The sequence below is a fragment of the Erpetoichthys calabaricus genome, chromosome 11 (genome assembly GCF_900747795.2).
Source record: "Erpetoichthys calabaricus chromosome 11, fErpCal1.3, whole genome shotgun sequence".
NCBI lineage: Eukaryota > Metazoa > Chordata > Cladistia > Polypteriformes > Polypteridae > Erpetoichthys > Erpetoichthys calabaricus.
In genome coordinates this window covers 85,476,124-85,489,997 of record NC_041404.2, presented here as the reverse complement: position 1 = coordinate 85,489,997, position 13,874 = coordinate 85,476,124, and the positions used below count along the sequence as shown (strand labels likewise).

Genomic DNA, 13,874 nt, shown 5'->3' with positions numbered 1-13,874 from the left:
CAGAAAAATATTTTATTATCCTAAAATGAAAGAGTAACGAAGTAGTTTTGTATATTTAAACTAGGCATGCACATGTAGCATTATTGCATTTTAAAATGTATTAACAAAATGGAAAAATGTGAAGGTTAATTCTGTGCTGAAAAGGCTTGGGAACATAATACTGTGTTAGAAGTCAGACTACTTATTTTCAGCACGAAATTATGCATTATTATTATTTTTTTTTCTTTTGCTTATACTTTTCTTATTTGCCTTGAATAAGATGGATATCTTGCCCTGTTATTTGTAAATTAAATGCAGTTGGTCCTCTAGCTTAGTACATATTTTGATCATCTTACGTGTGTATATGAGATACTTTACCCATCACTCATACATGCAGCCCTTAGCAATTTGTTTCTACCTGCACGTTGTAGGTATAAAGTTCACCATGTTAAACATGAACAGAAAGCAAACCGCAAGACCAGGCCCATTAGCTGTCACATTTCCCAATCAAACTGTACCATGCCACATCGAAAGGGCAGAGAACATATAATAAGTAAGGGTTTGAGTTGCTAAATTTAAGTTTGGTAATAACTGCTTCAGTTACATATTAAAAAAACCAGGTGCATGGAGTATCTTTTGAAATGTAAGCAGTATTTTAAAGACGACATACCCATAACGATTTGTCTGATCAAATGCCACACTTTGTTTTTTTTCAGAAATCTGTTGCCTTTCTTAGTGCCACCAGTTAGTGTGTTTTGAAAGGCCCTGGTCATGTTTTTGCTACCTAACATGCTCCTTTTAGCTGCCAAATGCTGACAGCATCTGTTGATAAATTATAAATATTACAATAAGAAATGTTTATTTAATAACTGCAAATGGTCAGTGTCAGTAAATTACATTTCTAGAAACTGGTGTTAAACTTATCCATATTGCATAGTTTTTGCAATGAAATAGCTTGCATTGTAATAATGTTTTCATAAGTTGTAGTAAGCAGTGGTCGTGTCCTCACAAGTCAAAAGAGTATGGCAGTCAGTGGTCCTTGAATTGAAAGTTAATGTTACTGGGTGCTAACAGAATAGGAGAACATTTAATTTTTTTATACCGATGTCCCTTACAATTGATTTCATGTAGCAGGATTTTTCATTAACCATCATAGATCATAGAGCTGCCACAGACAGAGCCGAATGAAATATTATAGCAATACAGAAGAATCTGACTTAAACTTAAAACTTAATTTGCTGGACAGAAAATACATATTTTGTTTTCCTGAAATTAAAAATGAGAAATCTATTTGTTATAGTAGTGTTGTCTTAGAAACAAATAAAAAAGAATCTCATAATACAAAGTCTAGTGATGTCAATTTAATTCTTAATTTTCTGCTGCAATTTCAGATTTTTGTCTGTTGAAAATTTGTTTTCATTCTTTGTAGCTATTTAAACTGATGAAAGAAAATATATATTGCACAAACATAATATAATGTCTTAGGTCTTAACTTGACCCTTAGGCTTCTGTTGTTCTTCTTTTTCAGATCTGTTTGCACTGCTGACTTCAGGAAAAGATCACTACATCTGTTTTGAATTTGCACCAGTTACTTTCATCCTCTTTTGATACAGTGTCAGGTTTTTCCCCTGTAGACAATCAAGATAGATGTGCCTCTTATCTGTAAACTGCCTCCTTCACGCTGAAAATACAATTTTTGTTTGACTCCACTCTTTCATCTCACCACTTTGACCATCTCCTCATTATATTTTTTTAAAAGTAAGATGCCCTGCCCCATTCGCTCTTTTGATTCCCCATGCACTTTGGCTTTGCTAGTTGGATTCCAGTTTGCCTTTGTAGTTTACTTTTCTCTGGGTGGGTTTAAGGGCATGGTGTCAGTGCTTATTCGTTCCTCTGAGCCGCAGTTTGACTACTCCAAAACCCAGGATGTCTACACAAACCTCACCCTGATGAGTTCATCTCTAAGCAAACAGGAACCATCAAGAGATGAAAACAGGGTCTACCTCAAGGACTGTCCAGAGATCTCTCCTTATCTAGGTTAGTCTGTAAGCAACTTTATGAAGTGAAATGTGCTGTACTACCTTCTTCCTTAAAGGCTTCCTTTTCAGTCTAGAATAAAAGAAAATTAACTTATTAGATTCAAACATTTCAACAAAGCTGGCAGCATGTGTTCAGTTCTGGTACTAACAAAGAAAGAAACTGGTTAAAACTAAATTTATATAAACAGAATATAATTTCAGTTAATTAGATTTGTGGAACACAAATAACTAAACTCTACAAAAGGCAGACCTTGTTTCATAAAGTCATACAAGGTACAGTATCTCCTCAAGAAGGAGCTGACCTAAGCTATCACAGATATCTTCAGTTTTGAATTAATTCATATTTTTAATTATGCTTCTGTGTAATCATGAAGTCTTGTGACCATTTCCAAGCTGTCTTTTTAAGTAGTACTTCACAGATTTTTTAATAAGAGAAATTAAGGGAGAAATCATATCAAAATAAATTTTAGTGGGGCATTCTAATTGATTTGTTAAATTTAACATGTGGTAACCACTTTTAGGCCGGGTTTATACTTAACATGCTCCTGCTATGCAAGCGTTTTACTGTTTATACTTGTGCGCATACTTTACATAAATCTGGAGGAATCCACCAGGAGGCAGTATGAGATATTATCACAATGAGAACAGGTTCAGCTTCGCTGTGTTGTGAATTGCCTGGAACACCCATTAAATTCCGATGACACCTTACCGCAATATCTCTGAAAAGGATGTTTAATGATTAAATCCATCAATCCAGGGATGTGTCCATTCCAGCAAGCATTGGGCATGAGGCTGAAACAATCCCTGGACAGGGCATCAGCTTCTCGCAAGGTGAATACAAGCACACACATACACTACCGTCATTTTAGTGTCACCAAATCTGCATGTCTTTGGAAGGAAACTGGAGTACACTGTGGAAACCCAGCAGGAAAACATGTAAACTCCAGGCAGAGAATACCAGCGACGTGACTCCCTGCGCGACAGCAATGCTACCGCTCCGCCACCATGTCACCCCCATATGTATAATTATAACAGTGTTCATTATTTAAACAAAATTAACGATTTATCTGTAAAATGCAACATACATACTTTAATGCATTTCATCATGAAGGTTATATCAAGTATAAATCTTAGGATTCTAAATGTGCAGAGAGTTGGAATATCATAAATTTAATGTGTTCTGTGTGCGGATTGCTGCTGTCATGTCAGGAGGAAGCCCCAGAAAAAGATGGCACAAAAGATGGTATGTGAGAGTTTTAAAATTTATCATGTCATTTTGATCGGGAATATGCGACGCTTGAATATAAAAAAACACCACTTTTTTGCATCTGTATGTCGGCATTTTGCTTCATCACATAGAACCATTCATCAAACATCAAAGGGTGCACATTGAACCTACTAGGATCCACATAGCAGCATTCTGTCACATGTAGATAGTAAACAGAGACTCTGACGTCACAATTCAGCTTTATCACACTGTGCCCCCCAACTTTTTGCTGGTACTGCAACTCGCGCATGCGTGTCATTAATTTCTGAGGACCTGCTGAGAGGACGTGTCAAATGAATGCTGGGAACATGTGGCAGCCATGACGCGTGCGTGTACGCGTTCTGAGCATGAAGTATAATCGAGCCCTAAGTTTAGGTACTACAAAATTACACCCATTTCTCGTATGAAATCATGCAACAAGATCTTAACAAAGGCTTCTTTTTGTCTTCATTAACACTTACAAAGCATCATTAAAGTGTTTATTTGTCCCTGTGCAGTTTGGCATATTAAGAGCCTATGATACCCTGGAAAAATTACTTGTGACTGTGAAGTATTCACAGGTCTTATATTGAAGTATGTAATGTCTAGAGTAGTGATTCCCAGACTTGGTCCTGTGGCCCCTTTGTCTCTGCAGGTTTTTGTTCCAACCAGCTTCTGTTTTTAATTGGACTCCTGGGCTAATTAAGTGATGTGTTATTTCCCAAGTTCTGTGTTTTGGGAACAATATAGAAATTAGAAAACTAAGTTTGGTGAAAAAAATATATTTAATTTAATATATAAAAATATACCAAGCAGCTATATGGGAATAATGTATTTTTTTCTTTATAACAATATTTTCATCTTGATTTTCATTCTGTTTTTCCAGGTGTTCTAATTGTTTAATTAATCCATTATTTACTAATTAGTGGGTCTGATGCTAAAGTACTTGCAGCCTTTGATTATTCAGTGTTGTTTGCCTGGGTGTCTGCTCTGCTCATTTTTAATTGTCACTAATAAGATACAACGAAGGTGAAAAACTGCACAGAGAAAGGGCAAAATATAATGAAATCAACAAGAGTATTAAGAATTTAAATCTATAGCAAAAGCAGAAATATGTCTAAATGTCTTATAAATGTAAAAAATCATGCTGCTGTGCTTTTCTGAATGTAGAATAAAGGAAAAAATATCAGCTAAGTAAATAAGATCAGAGCTATCAGGTGATGTCACTTAATAAAAATCTGGTTGGAACAAAAACCTGCAGTCAAGGTGGGGGGTGTCACAGGACCGAGGTTGGGAAACCCTGGTCTAGAGCAATATGTCTCACCTAAGCAACCTCTGACCATACCAAAGAGAACTTATTTTAGTAGGCTCCATTGCACAGAAATGAATAACTACTTTACTGATGCGTTACATGTGTTAAGAGGAAAAGAAGCCTTTGTTAAGGTTTTGTTATATAACAGTATACGAGTAATAGATACATTTTTTCAGTACCTAAACTAAAATGTTACCTAACTTCTCAAAAATAGATGATTTGTCTTTTTTCTATGGTGAGTTGAAGGAGCCTATCATGTACCATTGAGCTGCTGGGTTTTTTAAATTAATATGTGTGGACGTGAAGTTGGGGAAAAAACAACGGGAGGCTAAAACCAATTTAAAATAAAAAGCAATTTCTTTATTCTTCTTGGTGAGTTAAAGACTGCCCCCCCCCCCCCCCCCCCCCAGCTCAGTGCAACTGATTTGGGATCAGACAGACTCTACTAAAAGAAAAAATTTCTCTCTTTTATTACCTAGCTTGTTCATTAGCCAAACAGAGAAGAGAAAAAAAACATAGCAGTTCATTTTGAGGTCATACATAGATTGCTGTAAGTTACGGTTACATCCTGATTTATTACATACAGGAGTGTACCAAAACAAAGAGCCACCAGGGACTCGCATTCCTAAGGAGTATGCCTTTCTCAGTATACACACACAAGACCAATTTAAGCAGTTTCTTATAGTTCATTACATTAGTTATAAAGAGATTACATTCTTATAGCTTTAATATCTTCATTAGATTATATTTGTTTGGTTAGATTAATAATCCTTATTTATTCATAAGTGACATGTTCTCTTATATTTTTAAACAAGAATAAAGAAACGATCACATTGATTTATAGTATCACAGGGTGTTTTGTTACCATCAAGAGGTCAGCATTTTCTCATAAGAGAATGTAAGTTAATCACATAATTCAGTACACAAGCTTAATTCTTTTTTTTTTTTTTTTTTTTTTTTTTTTTTTTTTACCTAAATGAAGAATAAATTCATATAGAAGTAATAAATCATATAGCTCTCTGCCGCATGATTAATACAAAATACAGTCCTTGGTATAATTAAATACTTATAATGTTTTTTTCTTTCTCATGTGATATGATCTAAACCAGGGTTCTCAAACTCCGGTCCTGGAGGGCCACAATGGCTGCAGGTTTTCATTCTAACCCTTTTCTTAACTAGTGACCAGTTTTTGCTGCTATTTAACTTCTTTTGAATTAATTTTAATTGACTTGTTTTTTAAGATTTGTTCCCCTGAATTGCTTCATTTATTTTCTTAAATGGCACCTAAACAGAAATTAAATGTGAAGTGAGTGCACTAACAGAAGACCCACAAAGTCAGGGCCTGAAACTCCAACCAATTTCACTCGAAGCAGTTGCTTAATTATGGCGGAGTGGTGGCTCTGAGGCTAGGGATCTGCACTTGCAATTGGAAGGTTGACGGTTCGAATCCCGTAAATGCCAATAGGGACTCTGCTCTGTTGGGCCCTTGAGCAAGGCCTTTAACCGGCAAATGCTGAGCCCTTTGAGTAGTGAGAAAAGCGCTATATAAACGCAAACAATTATTAAATAGGTGCCGAGTCTTCTTGTTAATTAAACTCGCCTTTAATTCCATGGCTTGCAGCTGCTCTCATTGTGCAATAGCAGATATTTCTGAAATTGTTGATTTTCTCTTTTCTAAGAGCACTGTTAAAATGTTTTGGGGAAATGAGCAGATCAGCATTCATGAGACATTCATCATTCTTTATTTTCAGATATTGCATAATGGACACAGTTTGCTGCTCATGTTTTGTCTCATTTTGTATCTCACTATTGTTTGGCTGCTAATTAAGGAAAAAAAAAACATTGAGAGTCTGAGTCTTCAAGAGCAAGTCAATTAAAATTAATTCAAAAGATGTTAAGCATCAAAAACCGGTCACTAATTAAGGAAAGGGTTAGAATGAAAACCTGCAGCCACTGTAGCCCTCCAGGACCGGAGTTTGAGAACCCTGATCTAAACCAACCAAAAAAAACTATGGCATTATATATCTGACTCAAATTTTGTGCATACCCTCACAAAAATTTATATTTTCTCCTAAAAGCCTACACAAGCAACTTGCACCACGGTTCATTCTGTCATATTAAAATAGAGCTGTAGTAAATATTTACTGAGGCCAATAAAGTGTTTTTTTTTTTTTTTCTTTCAGAAAATGTGTTATTCCACATTTTCTGTATGAGAAAATTCTTTTCAACCAAAATGGAATCAATGTAAATTGAAAAAAAATGTGCATTTCAATAGATATTTAGAATTTGAATACAATCTGGAAACAATCTGGGCTAGATTTAAACTGTGGATTCAGAAAGTATTCAGACCTGTTCGGTATTTCACATCTTATTATGCTGAAGCCTTAAAAATAATTAAATTTTTCCCCACATGAAGCAACACTTAATAGTCCAGAATGGCAAAGCAAAAACAGGATTTTAGAAATTTTTGCAAATTTGTGAAAAATGTAAAACTGAAATAATTACATTGACGCATGTATTCAGACCCTTTGCTATAACACTGAACATTTGGCCCAGGTGCAACCCATTCTATTGATTATCACTGAGACGTTTCTACACTTTGTTTGGAGTCAACTTGTAGTCAATTCAGTTGATTGGACATGATTAGGTAAGGTGCACACCTATGTAAAGTCCTGCTGGTCAGTGTGTGTATAAGGAATTGCCTGCAGAGCTTACATAGAGGATTGTGTTGAGGCCCAGATTTGGTGAAAGCAACAAAAATTCCTTCAGCATTAAAGGTTCACAAGAGTAATGTCTTTATAATTCTTAAGTGAAAGATGTTTGGAACAACCACAATTTTTCCTAGAACTGGCCAAACTGAACAATCATGGTAAAAGAGTTGACCAGGAGATGAGAGGTGATGGTATTCTCTGGTGTGCTGCCAAGAACCTGTGTGTAGGTGAGAGAAACTTGCAGAAGGACAACCTTCACTGTAGCACTCCACTGATAAAAGAGCTTTATGACAAAGTGGCCATACAGATGCCTCTCAGTAAAAGACACATGGAAGCTCATTTGGAGTTTGCAAAAAGGCACCTAAAGGACTGTCTGTGGGGAAACAACATTCTGAAGTCTGATGAAAGCAAAATTAGCATCCAGTCTGGAGGAAACCAAGCACTGCTCATTACCTATTCAACACCATCTTTATCATTGTAAACAGCAATGCATATTATGCTAGATAACATAGCAAAGCTACTATATAACCATGCAATCCATAGGGGGGATAAAAAAAACAATGAGCATGTACAATTCCATTTCAATGGTGAAACACGGTGGTTGCAGCATCATGCTGTTGGGCTGGGAGATTAGACAGGGTTGATGGAAAGCTATATTGAGCAAAGTACGGAGATATCCTTAATGAAAATCTTCTGTGGAGCACTTTGGAACTCCTACTGGGTCAAACCTTTACCTTTCCACATTACAATGACCTTAAGCTTAAAGCAAAGGCAAACACAATGCCCTTGAGTTGCCCAGCCACAGTCTGAACTTGAACTCGTTTGAACAACTCTGGTGAGACCTGAAAATACCTCTTCAGTGACAGTCTTCATGTAACCTGACAGATCTTTATCTGGAGAAAGAATGGCAGAAAAACCCCAAATCTAAGTGTGCAAAGCTTGTCACATCATACCCAAGAAGACTCCAGGCCATATTCGCTGCCAGAGATGCTTCAACTAAGTACTGAGTGAAGGGTCTTGAATACTTTTGACAATATGATGTTTATTCCAGTTAGTATATAGTTACAGTTGTTAATTATTAATAAATTTGCAAAAATCTCTACAATTCTTGGTTCACTTTCCTGTTCTGGGGTATTGAATGTTGCTTGATGTGGAGGAAAGTTAATTTAAATGATGAACAATGCAACATAACACAATGTGAAAGAAGTTGAGGGTTCTGAATATTTTATAAATTCACTGTAACATCCTTAAGTAGATCTTGACCTAATAGCAGTTAAAATTTAAACTTTATTCAGGACTTCTAGTAAAGCTGTTTTTCATCTTGTGTAATTGCACATATTTTTATCTCTGTGTTTCTTCTTTGCAGTGGGTCCAGTCACAGTTCTGATCTCTTCTGCTCATTCAGTCTCTCATATTCAGCAGAAGAACCCCTTAGTTGCTCTGGGAGGTCGGTACCATCCACCAGACTGTGAGCCACGTCACCACACAGCTGTCATCATTCCTTACCGAAACAGACAGGCACACCTGAACATTCTCCTCTACCATTTGCATCCCTTTCTCCAGCGGCAGCAATTGCACTATGGCATCTATATTATCCACCAGGTTAGTGCTGTTATTTGGGGTTTTTATTTTGCAAGTCTGTTAATGTACTTCACTTGATTTCAGCCTGCCCTATTAAGTGAATGACATTAGAGAGCATTATTTTTACAACAATCAATAATTGACACTGCTGTTAAAGTAGATTTGTCAAAGTCTGATGCATAATAAAAGTACATATGTCATCCAAATGTTCTCCCCTTGTCTGCGTGGGTTTCCTCCGTAGCTCCGGTTTCCTCCCACAGTCCAAAGATATGCAGGTTAGGTGGATTGGCGATTCTAAATTGGCCCTAGTGTGTACTTGGTGTGTGGGTGTGTTTGTGTGTGTGTCTTGCGGTGGGTTGGCATCCTGCCCAGGATTGGTTCCTGCCTTGTGCCCTGTGTTGGCTGGAATTGGCTCCAGCAGACCCCCATGACCCTGTGTTCGGATTCAGCGGGTTGGAAAATGGGTGGATGTTATCCAAATAGATAAATTACAATGTATGTTCTCATCACTATCCAAAGAACAATGGAATAGTTTTGCAATGTTCTTTAAGACAGTGGTTTTACAAACTTTTTTTTTTCTCTAGAAAATAGAAAATTTCTGCCCAATGTGGGTGCTAATCCAATAATTTTCTGACTTCTTATACAGTTTATGGTCACAGGGATCTAGTCTTTTCCAACAGCACAGCGTGTAAAATGGAAAGCTTCCTTTTATAAGGCATTAGTAAATTGTAGTGAATTCATCCTTAGTCAAAGTAGTTGCTGTTATAGATTGTATTTGTTAGAGCTGAATTTGATGAAAAAAAGTTTCGTAAAAGTATCTAGTAATAAAGAGATTTATTTTTGTAAAGTTAACTTATGCAGGTTCAGAGGAATAGTGAGACGCCTAGAGTGTGATGAATGGGTACTAACTGAAAATTGTAAATGTTGTAAAACAGAATGGTTGTTTGGCTTTTTCTTAAATGCTTAAATACTTGTGTACATGTTGGTGAGAAACTGTAAATTTGTATTACTGCTTTGGTGACATATTTATATTTCAAGATTGTTCTCAACCTTGCCAGCATACTATAAATAAATATTAACATGAATGCTTTGCAGGATGCATCACACAAAAGCGGAAACAAGTCCATTGCAGCACACTGATGCTCGCTGATGTTCTCCCCTTGTCTGCGTGGGTTTCCTCCGTAGCTCCGGTTTCCTCCCACAGTCCAAAGACATACCACTAAATTATAGATACTAGGGTAATACTGGGGCTTTTTGTCATTCAGAAACATTTTGTAAACACAGTATTTCTGCACTTGGGTATATGTGCTGGATTACATTGAACTATACTCATTTAGAAAGAAGGTTTTTGGTTGCCATATAAGAAATTCATTAAACAAGCATATTCCAAGATGCTGGACAAAGAAATATAGAAGGATTCAGATCCCATACATTTGTAGATCATTAACACTAGAATTACCAGAGCCTACGAAAAAACTCGTAGATCCGGCCCACCTTAAATCGCTTCTTAAATCAGTTCACACCTCTCCGCCAGCATCCTTTGTCCTCTAAATGTGCTGATAAAAGACAAGCTGCCAGCAGCCGGCTATTCCATCCCCCCACCGACTTGGAACGTGTGCAAACTTTTCCCAGCTCATGCCTTGATTGATTATCTGGGAGTGAAGTGGAGTTTTAGAGTGGAAATAATAGATCGTATTTTGGAACCCACGCATTTCATGTGTGTTCCGTTTCTACAGTAATCTGTGTAAACACATTGTTAAAACAGAAACTTTTTCATATTTTAGTAATAAATGTTACAAAATGTAGTAGGCATAAACTATAGAATGTGTAAAGCCTGAGTTCCAAAGATCAAATAAACACTTTCACAAAAGCTTCAAGGATGATACAACAGTTTCTGTGGCATAGCGCGCTAAGATTTGCTTCTTAGAGCGCAGCAACTTTGCCATGCCTCACAGACCTGAGCTCGATTCCCCGCTGAGGATAAAGTGTTGCTTTTTTTTTTTTTTGCTTTTTTTACCTCTAACAGACATAAAATTTATAAATTGGTATGCACTGTCAGTTAATGAGATCGTTATATTTTCATGTGGGATGCTCCTTTTAAAATATTTTTTTAACAACTGAGACTGCAGTTAACATGAACAAGTGTCCTTATAACTTATTTTTAAGATCCATAACACACACACAGACAGACAGAGCACTGTGTAATAGAGAGACAGACAGGCAGAGATGTATAAATAAACAGGGAAGCTACATGTACTGAAAGAAAAAAAAGATCAACAAAAAAAAGTTCCTGCTGCCCTGAATAAGCTCATGCGCTCTAACATCCCCACACCCCATCTGACTCTCAAAATAACAGCACAAGTACAGACACACAAATAAACAAATAACAGTCACAAAAGTAGTAGCATATCAATTTTTGAAAAATTTGTTTAGACTAATTCAGTTCTAGCTATAATTAAGCAGAAATAACTCCTTATTGTGGCAGTGGAAAAGAACAACACAATTAATAACTGTTTTAGGATTATTACAACAAAATCTGATATATTTTTTTTTTTTTATATATATTTCAGGCTGGAAATTCTACATTCAACCGTGCCAAGTTACTTAATGTTGGAGTACGTGAAGCTCTGCGTGATGATGACTGGGATTGTCTGTTTCTTCATGATGTAGACTTGCTTCCTGAAAATGACAAAAATCTATATATGTGTGACCCTACCTCTCCTAAGCATGTTTCTGTGGCTATGGACAAATTTGGATACCGGTATGTATGTTGTTGGTCACAATACCAGAACTGCATTTGTTAATGGTTTTTAATAAAAATGTAACATAGTTTTAAATCTTAAATCAGCAGCTATTGTCAAAAGACCTTGCATGAGGATCACAAGGCACTATCATGATGTCATGCCATATCACTTCACATTATAAAACTTAACAGATTTTTGCCCTGTCTTTTATTATCTTGAAGTATTTGCTTTTAATTATGAGTGTGATACAGAAACTTTGCAAGAGACACTACATGTTTCCTTTGGGAAATGTTTTCCGGTTGTGGGAGAATTCAATGGTAAATGAAATATGTATCTATAGAGTACACCCGATTTAATCAGTGCTGGTCTGATGTATCAGGAGAATCAATTTGTCCATTTTACCTTCGTCAGGCTCCCGTACTCTCAGTATTTTGGTGGAGTTTCTGCCCTTACTCCTGACCAGTACCTGAAGATGAATGGCTTTCCAAATGAATACTGGGGCTGGGGAGGAGAAGATGATGACATTTCTGCCAGGTAAGTGAGCTTTTTATAGTTTAGCAATGTGTTTACCTGTCTGGACAAGCTTAAAAAATACTATATAAAGATTGCAGTTTTTAACTATCATTATAATATAAACTATGCATCCTTTTCTTTCTTTTGCCTTGTTGTTAAACTCAAAAAAAATTATTTGGTAAAGCTAATAACCATATATTATAGTTAATGGTAAAATTGTTACCTATCAATGTGAAGGTGGAAGTACTTTTGCTAAAGATTATTTACTTCTCCTTTTGACTTTAAATTTTTCTTGCTGGGGCAATTACTCAAAGGACCTACTTTTTACTACTTTATATAGCAACAAGGGGGCTCTGCCCCCTGCTCGCTTCGCTCGCCTACCCCCGGCGTTGGGTAAAATTTGCATCACTTCTCCATGATCATCAATATACACCTGACCGAATTGTGTATTCTTTGAAAATTAACTTGTTGTTGTTTTTAATTGTTCCGGGACTACAGATTCTCATAGCGTATGGTCCATTATTGTGTAAATCCACGTTTTGTGCTTTGAATGATGCAAATGCGAAAAGACTTTGTTGTTTACTCTTTGCCTTTTATTTCGGACCTCGATTTGTCCTGCTATTTTTTCAATTACCCCTGTCTCTGATAATTAATCACCTTTTGTTTGCGGTAATGCGATCTTTTCTATGTGTTCTTTGATACTGTAGCGACTGATATGATAAAATGTCACAAAAGTTTTACTTGAACAATCGCAGACTTTCTAATTCCAAACACAACTTTCTAGCACCCTCTCCAACGCCCCCCCCTTACCGCATCAATCAATACCCCGCTATCAGTCTTCCGTGCTGAACTCCGTCCTCCCTCAATCGGACCTAACAGTCACTTAAAACCAAAAAGCCCTCAACCTGGCTGGGACACTACAATACTTGTGGATTTAACTGCTTTCATATTCTGTACCTTTCTCTGCATGTGTATCACGCCATCGTTTGTTGGAGCCTTTCGAATTCCAATGCTTTCATAATATCTTATCTGCCTTTTTTTCTCTGTAACGCCTTTGGGTCTCTATTCTCTGTATTGTCCTTATACGCTTTATATGTGCTGAGAGCACATGATCTGTGTGTACCACATGACTGAGTGTTTTTTGATAGGTGAGCTCTTATATGATGAGCTCGTTCGTCTTGGAGCCGTGCCCGCTTTGCTTGCGGCATTTCAGACGTGGGTTGTAGGCGCCTGCGTACATTGATTTTTTCCAGCCAGGCTCGTGTTTGTATATCCATCAGTTGAGCTCGTTCGTTTTGAACCCGTGTCTGCTGTGCTTCCGCAGTTCCAGACGCGCGTTGTAGGCGCCTGAGTTCATTGATCTTATCCAGGTGAGCTTGTGTTTGTATCGTTGAGCTGTATTGTGTTTGAATTCGGTGTAAAGCGTTCAGCGGTTTGTACAATCCCAAGCAGCACATTACTCCTCACTTCACTCCGCAGTAGTGCCACTCACAATATGGCGGTGACGCCTGCGCCTTGCGTACCATCTTTGTGGACCTGTGGGGCCGCCGTAGCCTCTTCCGTTTGAATCCGGGCTGCAGTGCAGAATCCTCTTTTTGGCGTGGCTGTATTGGTAGTAGTTAGCTATGGGCGCCTTGTTGCTTCATTTCTCATTCACGTCCGTTGAGCTGTTTCGTTTTTGGGCCGTGAGTCCTTCGTTCGCGGTGGATACGACTTAGATTGCGGTTTATGAGACGTGCGCTGTACGCG

General features: G+C 37.2%; 1 protein-coding gene across 1 annotated transcript in view; it reads left to right on the top strand.

Moving 5' to 3' along the window:
- Positions 1-13,874, top strand: part of b4galt3 (UDP-Gal:betaGlcNAc beta 1,4- galactosyltransferase, polypeptide 3) — an 87,972-nt gene that overhangs the window by 38,255 nt on the left and 35,843 nt on the right. The window contains exons 3-6 of the mRNA XM_028813503.2: positions 1,508-2,016; positions 8,654-8,889; positions 11,439-11,629; positions 12,024-12,146. Coding sequence (XP_028669336.1) covers positions 1,743-2,016; positions 8,654-8,889; positions 11,439-11,629; positions 12,024-12,146 — 824 coding nt within the window. The 5' untranslated portion in view covers positions 1,508-1,742. The remainder of the gene's footprint in view (positions 1-1,507; positions 2,017-8,653; positions 8,890-11,438; positions 11,630-12,023; positions 12,147-13,874) is intronic.